General features: G+C 39.2%; 1 protein-coding gene across 2 annotated transcripts; it reads left to right on the top strand.

Moving 5' to 3' along the window:
• The first annotated feature begins 8164 nt into the window (after nucleotides 1–8164).
• On the top strand, nucleotides 8165–25324 carry SLC40A1 (solute carrier family 40 member 1). 2 transcript variants are annotated; one of them, XM_052792102.1, is made up of 8 exons: nucleotides 8165–8430; nucleotides 8722–8789; nucleotides 13263–13422; nucleotides 14274–14389; nucleotides 14711–14837; nucleotides 18086–18328; nucleotides 20223–20888; nucleotides 22036–25324. In XM_052792102.1, the coding sequence occupies exons 1-8, from the start codon at nucleotides 8385–8387 to the stop codon at nucleotides 22353–22355; spliced, it is 1746 nt and encodes a 581-aa protein (XP_052648062.1). In that variant the 5' UTR covers nucleotides 8165–8384; the 3' UTR covers nucleotides 22356–25324. The 2 variants fall into 2 exon arrangements, with proteins under 2 accessions (XP_052648062.1, XP_052648063.1); XM_052792103.1 differs by having other exon boundaries at nucleotides 8428–8498.
• The last annotated feature ends 615 nt before the right edge of the window (nucleotides 25325–25939 follow it).

The following is a 25939-nucleotide window of genomic DNA, read 5'->3' as shown; positions in this document are numbered from 1 at the left end:
TTACTCAGGGACTTGTCCAGTCATGTATTGGACACCCCCAGGATGGGAATTTCCCAGCCTTTCTGGGTAATCTATTGTAGTATTTGACCACCCTTGTGGTAAAAAAAAAATAATTATTGTAGCTATTGGAATTTCTTATGTTCAAACTTGTGTCTGTGGCCTCTCGTCCTATTACTGTGCACCTCAGAAGTCTGGCTCCATCTTCTCTGTATCCTCTGACAGTATTAAGATGTGCCCTGAGCCTTCTCTGTCAGGCTCTCCTCTTATGCAGTGTGCTGCAGCCCCCTGACCATCTTGGTGGCCCTTTGCTGAACTCACTCCAATATGTCAATGTCTTTCTTGTCCAGAAGAATCAAAAACTGGTCACAGTACTCCAGATGCAGTCTCACAGGTGCCAAATGGGGGAAAGAATCAATTCCCTGGGCCTTCTGACTACACTCTTGTTAAAACAACCCAGGATGCAGTTGGCCTTTGCTGCAAGGACACACTGCTTCATGTCCAACTGATTCATGTTCAAGTTGTTGTTCACCAGGCCTCCCTGATCCATTTCTTCAAAGCCGCTTCTTATATAGTTGTCCCCCAGCCTGTACTGTTGAATAGAGTTATTCCATCCCAGATATAAGACTTTGCATTTGCTTCTGATGAACTTTTTCTTGAAATGTTGACCACACTTGTTTCTCAGATTTTCAATCGGCACTTATATTGAGACTTGATTTCCCTAATTATTTAAATGTATCACAATTTAGGCCACTGAGCATAATTGTTCCATGAAAAATTGTACTTTAGCCAGCTATCTGGGTTAGGATAACAGGTCATTCCATCCATTTGGGAGTGCTAGCCATAATAATAGGGTGGAGAAGTATTATAGCAAGATAACAGCAAGCTATCGGTCATACTTGCATTTTCTTGTTAGCTTGATTTAAGCTAATGAGTAGATTTGTGCTTAAGATATTGAAAAAAAAAGAGCTCTGCAAATACTGTAAGCCACATTTTCAGCTCTGATAGAGAAGTGCTTGCACAAAGCTGAAACTGAGGGCTAAGACCACCGCTGTGGCCAAAGACTCTCTCTTTGAAAAACATCCTGAGGCAGAGTGGTTTGTATCTTGACCCTGAGCACAGCTACATAAATATACTGGTGCCAAGAGATTCCACATACCATTTTGGATATTGGGGGGGTCTCCCTGGCAGTATCTCTGTAATATGATTCAGGCCACGGGTGTCATTAATGGAGCAGAGAGGGAGTGCTTCCCTTGGTATTACCTTAACTTTCACTTCAGATAAATTAGAAAATTAACATAACAATATTAATATGAATGTTCTTGCTAGAGCCACTATAAAATAAATTTTAGAGCAAACTTACATTTTCAGGTTTTCTTTTTAATTTTTCAATTGCTTATTAATGCTAAACACCTTTTAAGAAATGGACAAAGTGTTCCATGGGAACAGCTTTACCTGACTGAAACAATAGTTAGTTGATGTTTACTAGTGTTAGTGAAGTCATATACTATCAGTGACAAGAAGGTATCAGGTCGAGTCTGATGGGTAAACTACTCTTTCAAAGCTAAGGCTAGAATTTATGAGAATTGAAAGCTAAGTAATTGCAGAATTATGGCTAATTACTAGATGGGTTATTATGAATAATCAATACAGCGCTAACACCAAAGGATTATATTAATGATATTGCAAAAGGGGAAAAGACTGGCTTAATAATTCTTAATAAGATATGGCAACTTAGTTAATCACTGTCTAACATCAAGTAGAGTTAGATGGTAGTACGAGGTTTTTCTTATAAATGCATGCCAGAATCATCTATGCAGGTTTTGCTAAAGATTTATTTGGCTAAGTCTCATGCCCCAATGCAGAGCCCTGTTCACATACATAGAGTGCTGTATATGGGTGAAGGGTTCCACGCACATTCATTCACCTGCAAAACTGATGCCTACAAAATTGATGGCTGTTGAGGTGGATGTTATTTGTGTAACTGCAGAACGGTTCAAATTGATGATTTTATTCACTGACATATACTTATTTCATCATGTAATTCTAAGTACTTCTTGTACTTTATGCTTTGCCTTCCAAAAAGTTACTTTAAAGTTGTGGCTAATTTGAACATAAGTGAATTTTGGTCCGCAAAGACAAACATGTTTTTATAAAGACTGTTCTGGGAGACAGAACAGAAACAGAAATTGATAGTGCAACTGAAGCTGTTTTAAGGGATTTCCCTTTTCCTGCTGTGGGGTCACTGATACTACAGATTGTTCAGTTCAAACTAATGGCAAGTCAAAAGAAGCTTTTATTCCTTGGTTCACTTCTATTCCAAAAAGTCTTTCAACATTGTCTCAAGTCTAGGAATTATTTTTTTAATTCAATTGAAATCAATGGAAACTAAACATGTGCCTGAAGTTAAAAATGTGGTTTTAAGTATTTTCTTGGCATAGAATAAAATATTGCAGAAAGGTAAACAGGGATGTCAAAATCTGTCTGTCTTAAAGAGGTCAACCATAATCTTCAACAGGAGTAGTTCAAGAGAAGAGTGCCTTCTGGATGTAACAGGGTTTCTTTTTTAAGGGATACAAATACTGTCTGACTTGTTTTCACATTTGATTTTATTGTATGTGTCAAAATTCCTGAACACTGAATTAAGAAATAAAGGCAAAATTCATAGGTGTTAGATGGCTGTGGGAAAAATAACAAATCCTAATGTTTTCATACTGCATACTAAAATACAGACAGGAAACAAAATACTGTTTATTCAGCATTGTTGTATTGTTTAATAACAGAACAATGACACCCTGTAGGAGACAAATGGCAGTAAGTTCTAATGAAAAAAACAAACAAAATGAGCTTAAATTGCAGATAGGCTGTTATCTTACCCTCCAGACTCATTTCAGTCTCTTCCTCAACGCAGTGTTCCAATTTAAGTCACTAATTCCCACTCTTGAGAATGAATGTTCAGGATGATATAGGGAGTTTGCAGAAATGCTACTGTTGACATTTGGGTGTGAAACATCCACTTGTTCCTAGTAGATGTGTTTTCCTTTATTTTAATTATTTTTTTCTCATTTGGTACAAGATGCTTTCCTTATTTATGTTTTCGGTTTTCTTATGACTGAGAAAGATTGGACAAAAGGAGTCTCTTACTGAAACAAGTTGTCACACATAATGTAGGACTTTAAGCAAGTTGTTTTGCTCACTAGGTAGGCTATTACTTTTCAATTACAAACATCTTAGTTTGGGCATGTAAGCACACAGCTGGTTCAGCCCCCTGAGCTGGACTTTTGTATAAGCTAGATAATTCTAGCCTCTCCAGATAAACCTCTGAATTCTGAATTTGCTAGAGCTTCTGGATGGTTTTCCCACAAGTTTATCACAGGAGTCTAGTTCTGGTCATGAAAATGATTGTTTCAGGTTAAAATGACTGCAGTCGGTCATCTAGCCCTGAGACAGGAGCTGTCACTTTGAAGTCTGAGAGAAACAAATCCAATAGGAGCTTCACACTATGGATGTTAGAGGAAGTGGGAGGGAGTAGATGTTTACTTAATGAGGATTAGTAGGTATAGATATTTAAATTACTTACATGTAAGTGACATGAACAGTTTTGGAGTAAAAAGCATCTCTTTTGAAAGGAAGCAGGAATGCTAAAAAACCTGGGAGACTTTTCTCTGCCCCATCTCTGCCTGTTTCCCCGTGCAAGTGCATTGCAAACTCTGAACTCCGAGTGTCAGCTGATACAGAGACAGTAGTTGTGATAGTTGAATGTGTAGGATTATGAGCAACAGAGCCACAGATTTCCATGCCTAAGTCATAGCAGGGGTCAGTTCAGTAAAGGCTTCTGTGCTTCATCTTTCAAGAGACACAGATTATATATATATTATTTCTAGTTTCGCTAGGCCTTGTGTAAGCTAAATGAGTAAAAAACACTTTGCACACCAAGAGGGGTGTCTTAATGAAGAATGGTAACATCATGATAATTAAACTTCATGAAACCTCTCAGCTGAGTGTAAGATCTGAGCTTACATGACGTCTGTCACTATTATTCACGCCTCTTTGGTTAAACCATGATGACATTTGCAGGTATTATTTTGTAAAATTGCTATTGCTTTAGATTCAGCAGCTCTATTACAAGCATGGTGCTTAAAGAAGCTGCCACTGATGTGGGCAGTTGTTTAAAGCCAAAATATATCCTCTCTTATTTTTCAAGACATGTCTTTCCTGGAAGTGTATCTTTGAGTATTCTTGGCATCGTAGTTATGCACTTACCAATAATTAAAACATTTTCAGTTGTTTACATCTTGTAGTTGAATTGTTGCCGTTGTTGCCAGACAAGTTAAATATACTATAACTTTTCTGAGTTCGACAGCTGTCTCATTAGAAACATTTTGAAGAATGTTTCTGCCTTTTGAATGAAATTATTTTTATATTTTAATCTGAAACTTAAAAATTCTAAAAATTAATCCAGTAGTTACATTTCTTCACTCAAATAGTAACTAGAGAGATGACATTAGTCATATATTTTTAATAAAGCATAAGGAATTTATCCACTGAAAAACTTTGGCTAGGAAGACTATGATGTAAATATATGTCTTGTTAATTCCTGTGCATCTCCAGTGATGGGCTGTAAAGAATTAAAGAGATTTCCATTGAGAATAAAATGCCTTTGTGACAGCTACAATAGCAGTAAATATAAATTCTGAAAGGGTTTTCCTCACATGAAAAAAGAAACAAAACAAAGATAACTTGTGCTATCTAATAATCTGGAAAAGTAGTAATAAAAGAAATGATTAAGCCTTCCCATAGAAAAAGCAGAGATGTAGGTAAGAACAGGAAACGTCAAGTTATTAAGTAGGAGGCTAACGCTGGCCTTGTGATAGAAGAGGCTATAGGGCTGCCCACAAACATGTGTATTCCAAAGAGTGGTGGAAAGCCAGGGTTATCTGCATAGCAAGGTTGTCTTACTGTTTTGGTCAACACTTGCTAACATAATCCAGGGCTTCTGCACATACTGGTTGCCCTTGTTGTAAAGGAAGATGCAAATCCTATTGAAACTATTACCTCTGAAAACTCAGAAGCTGTTATTTGCAAACCTAAACATCAATATGGAAGCAGATTTTCTGAATCTAAAGACATCTTTTGGCACCTGGGTTCAGACAAAAGAAATATCTGGTGTCTCCAAAATCCCACTTTTTTGTCTCCACTTCCACTCTGCCAGCGACAATTAGTCAGACCTGGGCTCAAATCCACAGCTGGTATGCTGTCCCATTATGTAAATTACTGCTGTAAGACTGCTGAGTCGAGTCCATACCAAGTAAAACTGGTAACTCCTCTCATACAGCTTCCAGCTATTAAACACCTCCCTAAATGCATCAGAAATCTGTAAATATTGTGGTGAAAAGACTCCGGTGAGCCAGCCAACCTGAAACAAGGGCTGCATCTTTAAAAATAGTCACAAGGGCTTCACTAAGCAATGTAATAAAATTTGGATTTAGTGGAGTATTAATATTTGGGACTTTTTTAGCAGCATCTTAGATGTAAAAATCAAAGTGCTCAATCTACTATGGTCTAACATTGGTCTTGTAAGGAATGTTCTGTTATTCCCTGTTTGAGAGGGAAAGAAACCTTGAGCACAGACTTACTTTAATAAGCATCTGGGGCAAGATCATGCAGCAAAGTGGTGGCAAGTTCAGGAGGAAAGCTATGGATTTCCCCTAGCTGCCAACTCCACTGTTTTTGGAAGCAGACAAATGCTTGATCAATCAGCTATGGCCTTTTAGCTGTATGTCCAGGACCTCTGGACATTTGGCAGGCAAATTGTTAGAAGAGGTGCTGTTACTGCCTTCAGATATAACAAATTCTGGATGATACCTACTGTACTTATTGGTAGTAGGTACCCTGTATCACATGTGCAGTGACTCTGGTATGTCTGGGACATGCGTGACCTACAGCGTATGAACTGCGTGGTTTATTTGCGCTATGCATCATACACTGTGCACTACGGACAGGCTGACTTTATTGTGTGCAGATCAACTCTAGGTTGTATACGATATAATCCTTCACTGACATCCAATACATTCAGTATTTCATGGACACATTGAATTCACTGTGTACATACTGGACATCCTTCATACGAGATATCCCAGAGAGATATAGGAACCATTGCTTTTTAAATTTCAAAGGATGGTAGGTATGTTCTCTTGGCCTTTTCTCATGCCTTAAATATCACAAAAAAGATTCATTACCCAGTAGGAAAAAATAACGAAGATGAGGATTTCACCTATATAATCCAATGCACATGTATAAAGTACAGCAAGCATTCAATCACAAATGATTATTTAAACTCTAATTGATCCAAATTGTTCTCTAGTAACAAAAAAAGGTCTAAACAGCTGTGCTTTTCTGGTAAGCGTTCCTAGTGTTACTATAGGGAGAGTCAATCTCTTTAGGATCCAGTTCTGCTGCTGCTGTGTTATGTATGGTACCTGACAGACTAGATCAGACCCCAGATCCATCTAGTCCAGTAACCAAACTGTAGCAGTGGCCAGAAGTGCCACCAGGGACAGGGCTGGAAGAGATGCAAGTCAAATGTGTTGGCCTGTATGGACCACTCTGGGCCTCTCACAGTGCTCCTCGAGATTGTGTGTTGCCTTACTGCCTAAGATAGGAGTAACTTAGCCACCAGTCAGGGCCTTACTTCAGAAGAAACCTGAGTTCATTCAGTGCATCTGCTCATGGAATACACCAAAATTGTCAGTAAAGGTGCAAGTGCTGACAGTTAATAGACTTAAAACCAACTAAGTGTCAGTTGATTTTGATACACTGTAGGTTATTTATTTAATATGGGCTAATAATATTAAAATGTTAAGTTTTAGGAAAAATAATTCTCTTTTTATCTGTTAGTAAAGAATAGAGTTTAAGCATTAAGGCTTTATAAGATGAGCCATCAGGAAAATTTCTTCTACTTTTGCTGCGAGTCTGAGAGAAGATTTTGTGCATTTTCTAAGGAACATACCATAAGAAGAAACACTGAACTCACCTAGGATAACCAATCCCATTAAAATAGTACTTTTAGGCTTCCTATGTTTATATGAATTTTTATTTCTGTATTTTTTTTTCCCAAAGTATAGTTCCCTTTATGCAAAGGATAAACCGTGATTCATGCATAGAAAGTCATCTAATTAATACAAGAAATACTTTGAACAAGATCACAGGAGTGGCAAAACCAGACCAGATTATTGGTCTATTATGTCAGGCATTTACTTCTGGGATGGCCTATATACTGGGGGGCGGGGGGGGGGAACCCAAACCAAAAGCAATTTTACACATGTAGGAGGGAACTTTGCAGTATTACGCAATGAAAAAATCCTCTCAGCTCTGGCAGCCGAGAACAATAATTTATGTTTTCTGAAGCGCAAGGACAGATACTTCTTGATTCTTTTCATAGTATCCTTAAAAAAATGACACTATTGTACATTTTGACCGTTTTTCAAGTTCTGTAAAAATGCAGGTTTTGCTGGTGGTCAACACCAAAAGTAGGTCACACGGGGTGCAAAATAAGTATTTACGGTCAGAACTGGGATACTTGATGTGAAGCAGACAGCCTGAGCCAGCATCAAATGGCTGAGTTCTGCACCGCCTCCATTACAACAGAAGGCTCTTTCAGCTGAACAGCTCAAAATTTGGTACCTTGGTTTGTTTTTTTCTGAAAGCCATGAATCGGGAGCACCGTCAGTTGCAGGCGTTTCAGCCACAGCCTGGTGATATGTGGCGCTTATCTTGCAAGCCCAGCTTCTGGATGCATTTGAACATTCGGGAACTTCGCATTTTTTAAAACGTCGGAAAACAAAAGGGCGACAAAGAAGAGCCAAACCAAAGGAAGAACACTTGTGGCCCACAACACCGAAAGCGCGTCCTGACGCTTTTTCAGCGGCTCTCGCGGCTGCTGGGGGTCCAGCACCTGACCGCGGGCAGCCCGGCCCCCGGCCTCCCCGCCGCCCCCGGGGCTGCGCGGCGGCTCTGCCCCGCGGGCCCCTGCTCCCGGCCGTCCGGGCACGGGCGGTGTCGGGCCGGGGGCCGCCCCGGGGGCGGGCCGGGCGGGGGCGGTGCCCGCGGCCGCCTACAAAGGGCGGTGCGCGGCGCGGCCCCAAGCCCGACGCCTCCGCGCCTCCGCCAGCCGCGGCCCCGCAGAGCGAGCCGGGCGTCGCAGGGCGCTCGGCCCCCCCCCCCCCTCCGCGGCGCAGCGTCCGCAGCCGCCCGCGGCCGCATAAGGCTAAGGCTTTCCGACTTCAGCTACAGTGCTAGCTAAGTCGGGGAAGGCAACACGGAGCGAAGCCGCGCGTCCCCCCGCCTCCTCTCGGCACCGGGCTCTGGCAGCGGCTGAGCGGGCCGGCATGGCGCGGGGAGCGGAGCCGGCGGGCGAGCGGCGGCGGGGCTGCGGTCAGTGCGCGGCGGCGGAGGCGGCCGGGGCGCCTCTCGCTCGGTTGCCGGGCGCGGAGCGGGCGCGGGTGAGCGGGGCGGGGGGCGAGGGGCGCGCGCGAGAGGCCCCGCCGAGGCCGGCGGGCTCCGGCGCGGTAGCCGCCGCCCCGAGAGGCGGCGTGTCCCGGTGGCGGCTTCGCTCTGGAAGCGGTGTTGGGTTCCTCCAGGGCAGCCGGTAGTACCCGCCGTGTGCCGAAACGCGGTGGGTGTGCCCGAGTCTCCTTTAGCATTTGTTTCTTGTCTCTCGTTTAGGATCTGTGGTTGCCTATTTTATGTCTGCAAAGTTTCTTCTTTATCTTGGACACGCGCTGTCCACTTGGGTAAGTAAGATACTGGCCTGGTAGAAGTAGGATTTTATTAACCTAGCTGTGACTTGCCTGGGCATTATCGGTACTTCCCCCAAAATCTTCACAAAATGGCATGCCGCCACAAAGACAGAGGTTTTGTTACGGCACCGCGCTGTTAAGAGTCTTCGTAATCTTTACGTGGTATGTTGCAGTAGGTTCAGTTTTCATTACAGCGGGGTAGTGCAGTACTCAATTTCCTGAGGGCCTGGTTCTGTACCTGTTTAAGTAACTACAGAACTGGTGAGGCTCCTTATAGAGTAAGTTCTGAGCAAAAGAAATGAAACATAGTCCATAGCAGAATGGAAGACGGTCCATTGCAACACATATTTGAAGGACTTATATACTTACTACTGGGAAATACTCAATGTTTAGAATGGACCCTTTACTGCCACTCATTAGCAAACCTGTTGAGAATGTCAGGAGGTGTCTTGTTTTCTGTCAAAATGTTTGCCTTCTGAAATGCTTTCCTTCTGTACTGACATAACTTACTATACCAGTTTTTACTCGCTTGAAGCAAACTAAAAAAATCTTAAAATATGCACTAAAAATAGACAATCTGGTTCTAATCCATATAATAAAATTAAGAATATATGTGACTTATAATACAGTCTTAAGACTCCATCCATTTGGCTTGATTCAAAAAGAAGTGGAAAGTTTCCTCCCTAATATTCCCTGTTTTGTCTTTAGTCCTGGATTTGGACCGGTTTAATGTGTGCTTTGTATAGCAGTGGACAAGTGGCCGCTATACGGTTACAACGTTGCATGCTAACTTTCGCAGCTCTTCGCTTTCACTAACCCGGGAGGTCATACTGATGTTTCTGTTAATGGGAGAAGGCTTGGAGTGGTACCAAACGCTTGTTTAAACAAGTGCAATATTTTAGCAATTATTGATATTATCGAAGGAGCTCAGTGGTGATGTTTCTATTTGGCTCACTGCTTTTCAGAGGCCAGGGTTGTTACCTGCAACAGTTTTTGTCAGTAATGCCCACAAAGTGCCTAACTGGCAATTTGGCAAACCCTGCTTACTCCTCTCTGACGAGTGTTTCAAAACTCAGCAGTGGGACTGCTCTCAGGGTACGTGAGTAAAGGTGACAAAGCAGAGTTTGAAAGCAACGTCGCATACCGTAACAACCATTAGACTGCAAGATGTCTATTGAGCTGTTTAGCAATATTAATAGTATACTCCTAGCTCCAGTGTGTTTTCTTTTGTGCCGAAAATCTTGACTCAAAAAAAACCCAACCAAACCTGCTGATGCAACAGAAATATAGTTTATTTTGACAGAACTGGGTGCAGGACTGCACCTTTTATATCTCCTAAGCTTTAGTGTTCCTGTAGTCTGAATGTTTTTGCTAGCAGGAACAATAAACAAGCACCTTAATCTTCAGAACTCAAAGTAATATTGTTCTAAAACAATAGTATTTGTTCTAAAATGGCTATGTCCGCAATACAAAACCTGATAGAAATGTGGTTTTGCTGTAATTGAGACCGTGAATTTGGTCTCTGTGCTACTAAGCCATTCCCAAATACAGAGAGAAGCTGTAAATGATTAAATGTGTCACATCTCCACAAATGTTCAGATTTGAACAAAGTCTAGACTATGTCTTAGGCTCCTGTTCAGTAAAGCATTTGAATGCGTGCTTGGCCTCAGTGATCTTAAGAGGCAGGACTGCACTGCTGAACTGGAGTCTCAGACCTTATGCTATTGCCTTTATGTTTTTAATTCATTGCTGTCTATCACTTGGCAGTCAAGAAAGAGCAGAATGAAACTGGGTTCACTTTGTTGGTGCCAGGCCTAATGCTTGCCAGGAGGTTGGTTGCAACTTCCCAGCCTTATCTGTGCCACTCAGACCTCAGGAGGCCTGTCAGTAGGTAGTAGCCTGGCTACTGCTTGACTTACTGGCTTCAGTTCTGAGATGGGATTGTATGCATTCAGTCTGAGGTGGTTATAAGGATAATCATAATGACAGAAGAGCAAGAACCATCTTTAAAAGGATGGTGAGGCTAAACGGCTGTAGTTATTTAATTGAAAGAGTTCAAGTATCCACACTTTGAGATGTTTTAAAGTGGGATTAAATATCTATGATCAAGGCTTTGCCCATTTCTGAGGGCAATATTTACTGTTTAAACTTCAGTAGATCTTAGCTCGAAATTACATACCTGCTTCAAACATCTGTAATTCACTAATACTGTTCTTCTGTGACACTAATTTATCTTTGCTTGCTCTTAATGGGTTTTAATTCCTGAAAGAAACTCATGCTTCCAGGTTGGAACAGCTTTAGTTACCCCCAAAATTATCTGTGTGGCTTGGCCTGATCAAAATCTCTGGGCAAATGTGTTAGATAAGGTTGAACAGAGTTCACAGGCTCCTTAAATGGATGATCGCACTGGAGTCAAAGGAATCTTCCTGTCAGTTTCAAGTGAGATCAGGTTTTTTGCTCTGACAGTAGTGGCTAGCACAGACATTCACATACTTCCATTTTTTATTTAAAATGCCTTTTTCATCGTGTCAGGATTCAGTAACTGAAACATCTCTGCATAAAGGAAAAAAACCAACAAACTTCTGTTATGAAACTTTAATGTGAAAGTACTCTTTTGGATTATTTTTCTAGCTTAATAAACAGTTACCCAGGATAATCAAAACACAGTTAATCCACCTGGATGCATTTTAAGTGAAATTCAGTAAAGAGGTAACTCAGGTCATATTAAGTTTAAGTGAATGCTCGACTTGGGAAGTTATATCCCCATGTTTTCATTTCTAGAATACTTTCTATGTACTTCTACTAACCATGGAATGAAAGTGGAACATATTTTACAGGAGACTTTAGGTGTCTCTGGAGAGTGAAAACTGGTTTATTAGATATGAGAGGGCACGTCTAAGCTGATCATGCTTGTATTTGCATTTTTTTTTCATTGGTTTTAGTTAAAAAACATAGAAAATACCCAGAGCTTTTCCTTGAACAAGTGAAATTTGTCTTCCCACGTGATTGGGATGTAATTTCTTTTTCTGCCTATGGTTAAGGAAACAAACATGAATGTTTAAACATTACAGTGTTTGAAGAAATCTCCTTCAGAGAACTTCAATAACATTAGAAGGCAAATTCTTCTTGTGCATCTATACTACATTGGAGACTTTAATCAAACTTTGCAATTATTTTGACCCTCCAAATAGCATGCTTTTTATGTATCTCTTGATTGCTGTGTTATGGTATGTTAGATTTGGCAGACTTTGCTTTTCAATAGTGCTTTTATGTTATACCTCCCCCAGCCCTTCAGAATATTTGAGGCCCTTAGAAATGTGTGCTATTCACTGTATGACATAGCAATTGCTTATTTAAGGTAAGGCAGCAGAAGAAAACGGTTTCATGTTTGGTTTATAAAAGACTAATATTAGGGACCCTTATTAAACAAACTGCATGCCCTATAATAGTATGAATTATTTCTATTCATCTGCTTTGTTATTGATTGCATAAAGTATTTTCTGTAGTGCATTTCTTTGTAATATGTTTAGAAATACAGTGAAATGTGAACTCCCATCGTGACAACATAAAACCTCGATGGATTCATTAGCAAGCCACAGGTCTGTTTGGTAGCAAACCTAAAAATGCTTTGAATAATATGAAAATTACTTCACTTGGACATGTTTAGCATTTTGGGCTTCTTTTTTTTACCTGTAGTAAGTGGTATCAGAACATGAAATTTTTGTATTCTAAGCACTAGGTTAAACTAGCAACAGGCTAAATAGGTTGAACTAGCAATGAGTTTGCAATAGGTTAAACGAGCTCTGATATTCTACCTATTGCTAATATGCCAATGCTTAAGTCCATTGACTTCAGCAACTTGAGTTAACATTTAGGACACCAGCTTCCTTGATTTACCCATCATCTACCCGTCTATTCCGAATTGTATTATGACTTGCTTTGGCTTGACTGGCTCTTGTGTTTTAAAACAGCATTTAAGCTTTGATCGTCTAAGAGCAAACTGCTGTCTTGAAAAGTTATTTAAATAGTATCGGTAGTCAATAAATCTGTTGCTAATACTTGATCTGTGCTGGAGAATCTGTGTAAGCTTTCTGAGGCTTGTTGGATGTGGCTGGTAACAGACTTTGTCCTGTAATATTATAATAGAAAATATCTGGGATTTTTGATGTCGTACTACAAGCTGTAATGCTGCGCTTGATTTGGACAGATGATCTTGGTGATACTGGGAGAAAATCAATGGTGACAGGATGTAGTCATCAAAAAACACCAACCCCAAAATTTAAAAAAACCCAAACCAAACCACAACAAAAAACCAAACAAAAAAAAACCCCACCCCCCACCCCTGCATGTGTAACAAACTTTTGTGTTAATACTGTCTTTTGTTGAGGCGTTAGTGAAATAGTCAACTTGTGTGCTTGCAAAGTGCAAATAGTAATGTTGTGTATATACTCTCTGTTACTCTTAAAGGGAGATCGTATGTGGCATTTTGCTGTGTCTGTATTCCTGGTTGAACTTTATGGAAACAGCTTACTCCTGACTGCAGTTTATGGACTGGTTGTGGCAGGATCAGTTCTTCTCCTGGGAGCCATTATTGGAGACTGGGTGGACAAGAACTCCAGGCTCAAAGGTTAGATGCCTAGAGCAGGTTATTTACTTAAGGATGCATGAAATTAATGTAAAAAGATAAAGCTGATAGAGTTAACTCCTCAAGTCAAATACAAGAACGGGGCTTGCTCAGTTCTTTTTTTAAGAAAGGGTAGTGTTTCAGAGTGGTAATGATTATACAGAGATAGTGTCAAAGACAGGAGGAAAATGGTTTTATGTCACAATATGTCCACTACTCAGGCTAAACCTGTACGATGTGCAGAAATGCAAAAGGTAAAAAGCACATAACTTGAAGGACTATAGACCATGTTCTTTACAGTCGAATACTAACATACACTTGCATTATTTGTTGTCTTCTCTCTGGATCCAAACATCTTCCACTTAAGTGTAAACACTCACTGCATTTGCATTATACATATTTTAAATATGTATGCTCTAGTCTGTTTATAAATAACATGGCATCAAGTTCTTCGTACACAGTTTTACTTTCCAAGAGTCTACAAAATAACATCACTTCCATGGTATGCTGAAGGTGAATTTGAGACTCAAGCTAAGTTTTGTTTTTACCGCTTTAAAAATAATGTCAGCATTTAAACAGGTACAGTTTGGGTTTTGATTGAGAAAAGACCTACTTGGACTCTAAATTGTTAATATCTGTGAAGTTACATCAGACGTTAATTTGTTTCTTTAAGACAATGGAAGATTCAAAATCTAATATGAAATATAGTTTTACCAGTTATATTTTGGGGGCAGAATAGAAAAATAAAAATATTTAAAGAATCTGTGCATGTTCCTTAATTAGAACCTCCTTAAGCTTATACTTAGCTCATTCTTATGTTCTTAACTGTTGCTCTCTGTTTTGATTTGAAACAGTGGCCCAGACATCCTTGGTTGTACAGAATGCATCTGTCATCCTGTGTGGTATTATCCTGATGATTATCTTCTTGTTTAAGACACAGCTTTTGACCTTATATCATGGATGGCTTCTTGTGAGTGCTTGAACTTGTTAATAAGGAATTAACTTAAAAAGAAACTTTGGGGAGCATGGGAGACTGAATTTTTATTTTTCTCTCTACTCTGCTTAGACATTCCTGGGAGCTAAAACTGGCAAATGAAACTTTGAGCTAGCTGGGTAAACAGAGGTGATTGTTTTCTGTCAGGAATTGTAAAGTAGACTTAGTCTAGTTTTGTCTGAACAATAACACTAAAATGTATGGATTCAAATGTAAAAGTGTCTTGTACAGGGTAGGAGTGGAAATCTCCCTTCATCAATTTTCTCACCTTGTAACTCTTTCCCCCCATTTCTCTAGACGATGTGCTATATCCTGGTTATCACTATAGCAAATATTGCCAATTTGGCCAGCACTGCCACAGCGATCACAATTCAGAGGGACTGGATTGTTGTGGTTGCAGGGGAAGACAGAAGCAAACTGGCAGGTGAAATATGTTGCCTTTTTAATACCTTAAATGTCTTACTTTCCAAGCTTGACTTTTAGACTAGAGTTTTACAGAGGTCAGCACGTCTTTGAGTTTCAGATATTATGAGAAAACAGCAGGTAAAAAGGGTAACCTTCAGTTTCCTCTTCCCTGCTCTGGACTACACTCACTGAGATTGTGTAATTACAATTCAGTTAGGCATCCCTAAACTTGTTTTGTCCTCCTTTTAGTCCTACTGCAGCTTTGTCAGGAAAACTTTATTCTTGCTGAACAAAATAAACATACACCACACTCTTAAATCAAATAACCAGTGTTTAATAGAAAAGCTATTTAACTTCCAGGCCAAGTGTTGCAATACTTTATTTTTAGGTCTCTGGAATGAAACAGAAAACTGTTGCGTAACTGGGCTCCTCACATAGGGATCAAAGAAAGAGGTACATGAGAATGAAGTCCAGAACAGTAAAGTAGGTGGATCAGGAAATTGCCAATAGGAAATGCTGTGCATGCAGATACATTTGAAATGTTGCACTTTTCTAGCATTAGATGTCTAACTCAGAGCTGTGAACACTTTTCTAGAGTTGGAACTGAAAACTCTGTATTCTTTTGACATTTTGTACCTTTGATATTAGACTACAGACTTAACCTTCTTTTTTGCCTGGTAAATATTTTTCCTTTTTTCCCCTTTCTTGCCCAGTGGTGTGGTGTTATTAGGAGAGAGAATGAGTTCCCATTCAAATTCTACTGCAGCTTGGTAGTCATGACACTACTTGGATGTGAAATATTGTTTGGGATCCTCCCCAAGGATGCATTGAACCTGACTCTCCTTTGCTGGGGCGTACTCCTAGCCACAAGGCCATTCACACCAAGGGACCTATGATTGATCTTTGGCTATGCTGCTGCTCCAATTGTAACAGACAGTGTGGCAAGCAGCATTTTTTGCGATGAACTTGGGCAGGCTATATGGGCTCTGAATCAACCCTATAAGGGGACTTAAGCCTTCCCAGATAGAGGAACTGATACTGAAGTGCAAACAAGGCACAGAGCAGCTTAACATTGCCAAGACATTTATAGCTCACTAAAGTAACTCTGGGACTAAAGTTTTAAGTCTGACACTTGTGGAATTTAGATACCTCCAGGCCTAAGCAGCATTTCAGCTACTGGACTCTTAATTTTATATGAAGCTGCCTAAATTGCCCATAAAGTTCAGTTTACATGCCGGAGTCCTTGTAAGGATTTGAATCCTGTGTTGCAGATTTATTCTTGATGTTTATCTCCAGTGAAGGAATCTTATTTCCCCATCTCATCCAGGAGAGGCTAGTTCTTAATTACAAGCATGAAAAGTGTTTTGCTTTCATTTTCCATTTTCATTTTCCACCATAGTCTTTTATTTTGACCTTGCAGTGCATTTTTAGGTCATGCCTTTTGTAGAGCAGCAGTACAGGTTAACTTTCTTTATGCGTGTGAATCACAAGGAGAAAAATACCATCTATCCGTAAAAGCCTTAAAGTTCGAATGTTTCTCGTTAACCTTTCTTCTTGTGGCAGATCTTATTCAGCAAATCATCTCCCCAATCCCTGTACTACTTAACTACACATGAGATAAGGTACAGACCACACCTGCAGAGAACTGCTGCATGGGAGGCAGTCCTGCCTCTGTACTGCTTCATGATCTCAGACAGAATTGTATGACCGCTTCTGTATAATTCTGTACTGAAAAATCAGGCAAGAAGTTACTCTAAATTCTTTTGCAACTTAATTTAAAAACAAAAAACCCCACTGAACTAGGCACCTTAGTTCAACAGATCTAAAGGATCTCTTTCAGGCTGAATAGGGTTGCTATGTGTTTAATCATAATGTATCTTGGAGACTGTTGAAATTCCTTAATTTAAAAAACTAAATGCTAGCACTGACTTAGCAGCAAATACTGTTGTCCATCTCTGCACTCTTACCTTTCCTCAGAAAGGAGCCTTAGTTAAGTAAGTTAGCGGAATAGGGAAGTAAAAAATTGTCTTGGCTTCCCTTTCTTCATTGTCCTTGGTTTAATTTTTCCCATTCACTTTTACTTTGTACCTTTCCTGAGTGGAAATATTAGCCTTTCTCAAATAACTCAAAAAACAAAGCTTAGTTCTGGGAATTTCCAAAGACAAATATTATGCAAGTATGTAACTTACTCAGTTAACCCTCAGTCAAATAGTTAACATTTAATTCATTTTGAATTCTAATTAGAATAACCTAAACATTTCTTAGAATGGCATGGAGTAATTCTCTACAGATTCAGAAAAGCAGCTTCATACTGGTATACAGTTTCACTTGCCCTTCAAATGCTCCGATTTCATAAGAGGACTCCGAAATGGGTTTGGGATGTACTTCTAAGCAGCATGAAGCCCTGTGCAAAACCATTGAGCATCTAGCAGCTTTTAGGGGTGGAATAATGGCACCATTAATTGGAAACTTACAGGAGCCCAGTGGGTGTAATGACACTGAAGCAGATAAGATGGGGAGGGTGAGACATCCCCTACCAGTAAATGGAAGACGCATTCATGCTAAGAATGGGCAGCTTGTTTTGACCACATACATCAGAGTGTGGAACAGAGAGGAGTGAGGACTTTGCTCGGTAAGTTCTGAGAATGCCTACAACTGCCATCAACCAGTGTGACTCAATAAGGAAATTTAAAGCCATTTCAAATGTCTGCTGCTATCGCAGTGGCTACTGTGGTCACCAGTTATTATAAGTAAATGGAGGAGATCAAGAAATACCTGGTCCAGCATTGGGAGGTAGTAGATGCTAAGATTACCTTCTTTCTAAGGAAAGAATTCTACCATATGAGATTCCTATTAAAGTCTGGAGTTGTGCATGCTAGGTTTGAATGTTACAGAGATATGCTTAGGAGTCCATAATGTCACTAGGATGTAAGGGTAATCTGATCTCATGACTAACAGTTTTACCTGCAGGAGTACACTTCCACTGTAGACCCAGCATGCTAAACCTGGAAGATCTTGTGCAGGCAAAACTGGCAGGAGTAGGATTTGGCTTACAAACACTTTGGTTCATTGCAGTAAACTTAAACATTGGAACACTCTAAAGGTGCCTCTGGTTAGCAGTCTAACTCCTGCTCCTCCTGGAACCAGTTACAGTTGGAGCAAGACTTCTTAGCTTGATGTGTATACGTGTGCAATCCTCAATTATGTTAGTGAATATTTCACTGTGAGTGTTCAGCAATTATTTCATATTATCAAATAATTTGACAGATATGAATGCCACAATAAGAAGAATTGATCAGTTGACCAATATCTTGGCCCCAATGGCAGTTGGTCAGATAATGACATTTGGCTCCCCAATGATTGGCTGTGGATTCATTTCTGGCTGGAACCTGATGTCGATGTGTGTGGAATATCTGCTGCTCTGGAAGGTTTATCAGAAAACCCCTACTCTGGCGCTCAAATGTGGAAAAGTTGAGGAATCGGAACTGAAACAGCTGAATGTAAAGAAAGGTACTGAAAACACAGAAGTAACTGTTCAAATTCACAGTATATTCACTGTATCAGTCAAACTGAAGTGTTGACTGTTGTCTTCTACAGACACTGCTTTGAGGCTATGTAGCTTTATACATATAGCTGGGAGGTTTCAGGTTTTGGATATAGATACCAGGGACTGTAATCTAAGTAACAATACTTTGTGCAGCTATTTGAGGAATCCCATAAAATGCAGCCAAAGAATGAATTCTCTCCTCTTAATTAATCCTTCAGAGTAAGTCTGCCCTGTTATTAGGGCTGATCAAGAGGAATGCTCATGTCCATCTATACCATAGCTAATAAGCTGACAAAGCCCTTTGCTCTGTAGTGTCTACAAGCAAAACAGCCTGTGTAGGACTCCTCCTTGCTAATTCATGTCTGCTTACTCATAGTACTAACAGGCTTTCAGGAGGTTGTAAAATAGGTAGTAATATTTCTAGTCTGGCATGCTTCAATGAGTTCCACATGCTGCAGGAAATAGTGGAGAAAAAAAATCTACTTTGACCCTCTATTCTGCTTCCTTGGCCAAGCTGAAGAACTGGAATTTGCAGTGTAGATGGCTATGACTATATGCAACCTTAAAATTGATTACTTTACTACTTACTGAAAACATTACTTTAGGTAGTCTTAATACCAGAAATTAAAATTGTTCAGAAACAGACTTTTTGTAATGAGGTATTTGAAATGTCAGATACTGGAATACAAAACAAACATTTTCCCACTTTTAAGGTAGCAGTGTGTGAATACTACTGAAAGCTCAGCTATGGGCTCCCAACTACAACATGTTGTGGTTTGTTTTTTTTTTTTTAAAGATTATAAAGAATTCCTGTTTTTTCTCTAAAAGCTAGCTAGCAATCTGTTCTTTGCTCAATATATAGTGACATAGGAGGCTGCTATTAAAAGTGCTGAAGAGATGTATCTTCTTCCCAGCCAGCAGATCCATTGTGGTAATAGCTGGTCCAGTAAGCTATTGGACTAGGCTGATGGCAGCCTAAGATAGGGGAGGGGAGCAAGATAAAGAGCATAGAAGGCTCTATAGCTTTGCAACTGGCTATTGAATGCTCCTGAAGAATGAAGCATTTAGCAAATGTCAGTATGTAGGAAATGTTTCTTAATCTTTGCTAGTGCAGTATTCTGATTTCAGTAGAAGACTTGCATTTTGAAAAGTTGCAGAAATACTTCATGTGTCTTGCTGAATGTGGAGTTTTTTTTTCAAACTTGACAGGGTAAAAACACTGCTCAGGCATCCAAATGTTTGTATAGTTTCTATCCACATTACTAATCTACATACCGCTGTGGGTTTTTTGGATTTTAGTTTGTGACCAGTGGAAGTGCCTTTCACTTACGTTAGAGTGAAAATGGAGCTGTAGAAAAGCATAGTCTGAGATTTTAAGTCAAGTTTTGAAAGCTTTTGGCTTTGGTAGGCTTCAGCAAGCATCTCTGCCTTGATTCTTCTACCATGACATGAGATACTGACAGATGTTTTAAGTATTCCCTACTTTCTGTGGTTAGACTCGTATGTTTAAATGCACTATGTTAAAATGCCAACTAACATTGGCATTCATTAATAATTTCTTTATGGAAATGGAGCATTCAGTCACAAGTCTATTGAAAAGAAGCAGGCTATGCTTCCTCCTACTACAGTTTAAATAAGCAGGACTTTATATTGATAGGAATAAACTATACTTCATCTTATTATACAGATGGGATTTAAGGACACTTTAAAACATTTAAGTAATCAGAGCAAGGATGATTGCAGAATTTAACTGATACACATCTGCAGCAGTGAACTGACTAACTGCAAACAATTTACACTGTTTACACTGCACTTTCCAGGCAGGACTGTATCTAACAGTTACATTTCTGTTTACAGAGAGTGATGTGAAACCTGCTGAAGGAGTGCAGTTAATTGTTGAGAAAGATGTAACTGGCTTTGAGCCCCAACAGGAGAAGGAAATCAGCTGTGCTGCCCGGATTGCTGAACCTTTCATCACGTTTCGTGATGGATGGGTTGCATACTACAACCAGCCAGTGTTTCTTGCAGGCATGGGTCTTGCATTTCTGTATATGACTGTTCTGGGCTTTGATTGTATTACTACAGGCTACGCATACACTCAGGGTTTGAGTGGCTCTGTGCTAAGCCTCCTGATGGGTGCCTCGGCAGTCACTGGAATTATGGGAACAGTAGCTTTCACTTGGCTTCGTCGCAAATGTGGCCTGATTCGCACGGGCCTTATTTCTGGAATTGCTCAATTTGCTTGTCTGGTCTTATGTGCCATCTCTGTATTCATGCCTGGAAGTCCTCTGGATTTGACTGTTTCCCCATTTGCTGACATCAGTGCCAGGCTGTTTGAAAGTGAACCATTACCTACTATAGCATCTCCAGAAGATAAACCTGAAATGGTTTTTGCAACTGGAATGCCCAACTTGTTAAACGGGTCTACTACTCCTGCTAACAGCGACCCAGAGATGAGTCCTGAGCCTGTGCCTTTAATCTCTGTTAGTCTCCTGTTTGCAGGAGTCATTGCTGCTAGAGTTGGTAAGTATTACGTCTCTATTAAAATCTGATCTATTGACTGCTTTTAATTCTAAAAATTACAGTGCCTGTCAACTGAATACAAATCTGAGTTTAGAATTGTAGGCTACAGTTGAAGTGTTAATATAATTTCTAAGGCTAATTCATTACACTTAACATAAAAATGAAGTGATTTTGCAATAGTATCACCATTGCAGAGACTGCAGCACTAATTTCTTGCATATCATATATCACTAATAGGAGGAAAGTTACCACATTTGGAGATGAATGCAACTTGTCTTTTGGAATGCTCATCTCTAAGTGATCTTCCTTCACAACCAAATAAAACCATTTGTTAATAGGAAACAGAACTAAACACATCTGCTATGAAAACCTTCAAACTTAGCAGTTACTAAATTAATGCATTCATTAAATAAATTGTCTAACCTTTAAACTTGTGACCAGTAAAGAATTTTAGAAGAAACTTTGATTTGGATGACAGCTAAATTTTTTGAGGAGTTGCTGGTTAGTGTAGTACTAGTATCTGTCAACAAGAACAGGCAGTCAAATACATAAATGTAATGAACAGTAATTCTCATTTGTAAAATTTTTGTACTCAATTTCTGCAGCTTTTGCTGAATTTTGGAGGAATAAAATACTTGATTCACATGTATTAATTTTGCTTGCAAGATAAACTTTTAAAACTGAATCATTAATGGACTAAAACAGTATAGAAGCTAGTGTCAACTGAGACTGTTGTAAATTATTATGTATTCTGCATAGTTTAAAATGTGTTTGTTTTTGCAAACATCATGCAAACCTTAGCAATTGTAGCTAGCATGAATACATGTGTGAATAGCTGTAAAACAGCTATTTAAATAAGGAACAGGTAAGCAAAACATTGTTAACTTGATAGACATGTTGAAGCAAGATGTGACAGGCAAGTTAGTCTGTCAAGCTGTACGTATTATTTCAGGAAATATTAGTAAAGGGAAAATAAATTGCTCTTGACTGTCAGTGTGAAATCCGTTCTAGTCTGACAAGAGGCTAGCTTGTCCTGTGCATTTTTGGCAGAAGTGAGTGTTTGGAAGCGTGAATTGAATTGTGCCAGTAATGAAAGCTTACCGTGAGAAGCCCAGTTGTATGGATAACTGTTTTTGTCTCTCCATAGGCCTTTGGTCCTTTGATTTGACTGTCACACAGTTGCTCCAAGAAAATGTGGTAGAATCTGAAAGAGGCATCATAAACGGTGTCCAAAACTCCATGAATTATCTTCTTGATTTGCTGCACTTCATCATGGTCATCTTGGCCCCGAACCCTGAAGCTTTTGGCTTATTGGTGCTTATTTCTGTATCTTTTGTTGCAATGGGCCACATAATGTACTTCAGATTTGCCCAAAAAAGCTTGGGAAAACAACTTTTTGTTTGTTGCACTCCTGATCCCAAAGCAGTCTCTGACAGTTCACCACCTGGTAGCACATCTACTGTCTGAAAGGATCCATTTCTCTTACTAACTTGCTACACAAATGTCACAGTTAAACACATATGCTGCCTTTTGTGACCCTGGCTAAGGTGTTTCTCTAGAGTTGAATGCATAACTTAGCTGTTTGAGGAAGCTGTCCCAAGAGAGCTAAAATTCACCTTACAGTGACCCTGTAAAAATGTTTCATGTTTGGCAGAGAACAACATAGTTGGATCTTGGCAGGTGGTGTTTCAAAGGATCCCCACAAGTCATGCATCTAGTATTTGATCACAAAAATAATGTTGAATTTCTGTTGCTGACCCCCACAGTGATACTGTTTAGTGGTTGTACATACTCAATTTGTTCATGAATTCTAAACAATTCTTGTGCTCGTTGAGCAAAATGAAAGGGTTTTTTTAGTTGCTTCAAAATAACTTGATACACAGTGTTTGGTTTTGTGGGGTTTTTCTCTGTTTTTCCCTTACCATAAAGAGTTCTGCTCCCCTGTCTGCTCAAATTGGTATAAATGTCCTTCTTGGGTTCTTCAAGTGGACTCTTAAGTTCCAATGTTTTCTCAAAATATCTTTTTAGTATTCTGTCTGTTTTGGTTTAACTTTACAGAAACACCTTTGTAGTTTTTTTGCATGTTTCCTTACAAATTAGACAAGTGCTAGGTACAAGATAAGTATTACACTTTCGTTGCACTTCATAAAGTAAAACATAGCCTTATTTTAGCAGAAGCTATTGATGTAACATTATAAAGCATGGCTTTTTTAATTGCAAATGACAGGTCTGCTCAGGTTTGATGTAGCAGAAAGTGCTAAGGTCAGGAGTACTGGTACAGAAAGATAAAGTCTAGGGCTTAGTTTTTGCCTCAGAGTACAAGCAGCTTTAGTTTATTTTTGAATGCTATTGTTTTCAGAAACCCTATTAAAGCCTGATGTATTGGAAAACTATTAGTATGCCACGCAAAAGAAGTTGAAAAGTGGATGCTCGCATTTATCTGATTTACATGTAGGTGAATTTTGACTTAGTTTGTTCTAAAATACCACTAAAACAAGGAGATGTTGGACTGTGTGGCCCTCTAAAGCAACTTGAGAGCAATGAAGAATGATATATCCCTCTGATTTTCAATAATTTCTTGCTTTTTTTTTAATCCTGCACATGTACTAACACAGTACTTCCATAGTCATTAACCGTATGTGCACTTTTGTGGAAACTACTCTATGTACTTTGCTTTCTCAGTAGTGTTGAACCTGGTAGTGTTCTCAGTTTTCCTATGACATGACAGTATGACTTCTAAACTTAAATCTTTGTAAAATATTTTGCTTTCAAAATTAGTATGCAAAAACATACGTCAGCAACTTGTGAAAAGTATCCTCTGTAACTTTTAAGGTTTTGTTATTTTAGGTACTGTCCTTCACACAGTCATCTGTGTTGCCAGACTTCAGCCCTGCAATGTAAGTGTGTGAACTCCATTGACATTAAAGGTGTTACATCAGGGCTGAATCTAGGCCATTCATCTTAAAATTTGTAATGATGATGTTATATATCAAACTAAATAGAATGTAAAAAACCTCTAGTGGCTTTTGTCTCAGATACAGTATTTTGTAAGAGGAGTGAAAGTGAATGAATGGGAATCTAGTGTACAACCAATGTACTTGTAGCCCTCAGTATTCAATAACTGGATGTAACAATTTTTCTCCTCTAATGGACCAAATCATTACTGCTATGTTACTGAAAGTTTCTCAGGGATGTTTTCACTAGGTTTATAAGTGTTTATACTTTTGACCAAGCTTTTGGGTTTTGTTTTGATATAATGAAGTGAAATATGTAAATTAGAGTAGTTTTAAAATTTGTGACTCAATCCTGAGTATAACTTCTTAAGGAAAAGGGAATTTTTCCATCAGCAGAATTTAAAAGTCAGAAGGCAAATAAAACAAGCTTATCTAGATTTGTAGAATAAATATGCCCAAACGATAGCCTATACAGCATGTGATACATATACTAGAAAATAAAATACCTCTGATTTGCCAAATATGTTTTCTCATGTGTATCTAATCTAAATTGGGACCAGATTTTAATATTGCTGAATATAAATAAAGGGTAGCCCAAATGTCAGTGAATGCCTCCATATGCACTTTGATGAACATCTGAATGCCACTGTGTATATTGGACTCACTGGCCATTAGGGAAACAAAGCTGAAAATGCAGCTTCTTGTGGGCTGTCTATGGCCTACAGAACCCAGCGTGCCTAAAGCTTAATGTTGTAGCACTAAGCACCACACATCCCAGAGAGGATGTACTCCTGAAATCTAGAGAGCTCCAAAAACATAACAAATAAGAGCTGGGAGCATACCATGTTCCCAGAGTCTTTTTTTTTTTTTTTTTTTTCCTTCTCCCCGTCCCAAGCTATGTAGTCTTACTTGAGTAGCAATTTGTTTCATAAATAGTTCCACTAGATAGTGCAGTCTGGACCTCAAGCCAAAAAAGTAGTATTGGGAGGGGACTGAACCTTTGTATTTTGTATGCATAATGTTGCTAGGATTCATGTGTGCATATACACAGCTGGAAGGCAAGACAATCCTAAAAGAGAAAGAAGAAAGGTGGATGCTAGCTTTAAGAGGAATAAGGAGGTCTAAATTGGAAACCTTGTATGTATTGGTCTGAGATATCAAAAAATGTATGCTGCTTGAGCACAACCCATTTGTGTATAAGTCTAAGATGTACGCAGACACCTGTACTGATTAGTGCTTTGAAGCAACGTGGAACCTGAAGTCTTACTTAGCAGGACTTTCATTAAGTAAGCATTTTTGGCCTTGTATTTATTTATTTTTTTTAATGTGTCCAATTTGGATGAAAACTGCCCTTAAAATGTACGCACTAGAAATCAATCTTACCTGAATAGCCTATTTTATTACACAACCTTATGCTGGACATAGTATTGATTTATGTATTACTATTGTTAAAGCTAATGAATAAATTTGCATAAAAAATTATTTGTCCTGTATTATTCAGTTTGTGGGCATCTCAGTGTGCTATATTTAGCATGGACCCTGTAGATGAAGGTTTTCTGTAGCAATGGGATGTAAACAGCCATGAAGCACAAACAAATAGCATTGAGGAAGAAGCAAACGAGTGTAGTAAAAGCCTTTCGGTGACCCTATAGCTCTATCTTTAGTGAACTGATTTTTATTTACCATCCACAGTGGTAACTTAAGACGTAATAGCTGATGGTGAAGTTGTGGTCTTACAACCTCAGCCCAGGACCAGCATTGGTGACATAGTGGTTTTGTGTATTTGCTTGCTGAGCATTAGAAAGCAAATGATTTTACCTTCCCAGTCATCTTTTTACCACACCAAATCTGAGATTATGACCTTCTGTAGCAGCAACCTATAGGTGAGAAGACTAGGCATAAGAGTGGTCACAAATAAATGTGATACTTTTAATATTCTGGTTTTAGTCTTGAAAAGTACTTCAGTTGAGTATTTTACACAGGGCTGCTTCTTGTTACATGTATTGAGGATATGCTTGTGTGATGAATTGATTGTAGAAGGATGCTGTGCTCATTCACTAGGATTTCCCTGAACTGATTCCTGTTTGAACTAGAGGT

Source organism: Harpia harpyja, chromosome 7 (assembly GCF_026419915.1).
Source record: "Harpia harpyja isolate bHarHar1 chromosome 7, bHarHar1 primary haplotype, whole genome shotgun sequence".
NCBI lineage: Eukaryota > Metazoa > Chordata > Aves > Accipitriformes > Accipitridae > Harpia > Harpia harpyja.
The sequence above is the reverse complement of the archived record's forward strand: the minus strand, read 5'-3'. Positions and strand labels throughout refer to the sequence as shown.

Coding starts and splice junctions, on each gene's coding strand:
- SLC40A1 (XM_052792102.1), top strand. CDS start 8,385: ATGGCGCGGGGAGCGGAGCCGGCGGGCGAGCGGCGGCGGGGCTGCG. Junction 8,431..8,721: donor CGAGCGGCGGCGGGGCTGCG/GTCAGTGCGCGG, acceptor TCTCTCGTTTAG/GATCTGTGGTTGCCTATTTT. Junction 18,329..20,222: donor ACAGCTGAATGTAAAGAAAG/GTACTGAAAACA, acceptor TTCTGTTTACAG/AGAGTGATGTGAAACCTGCT.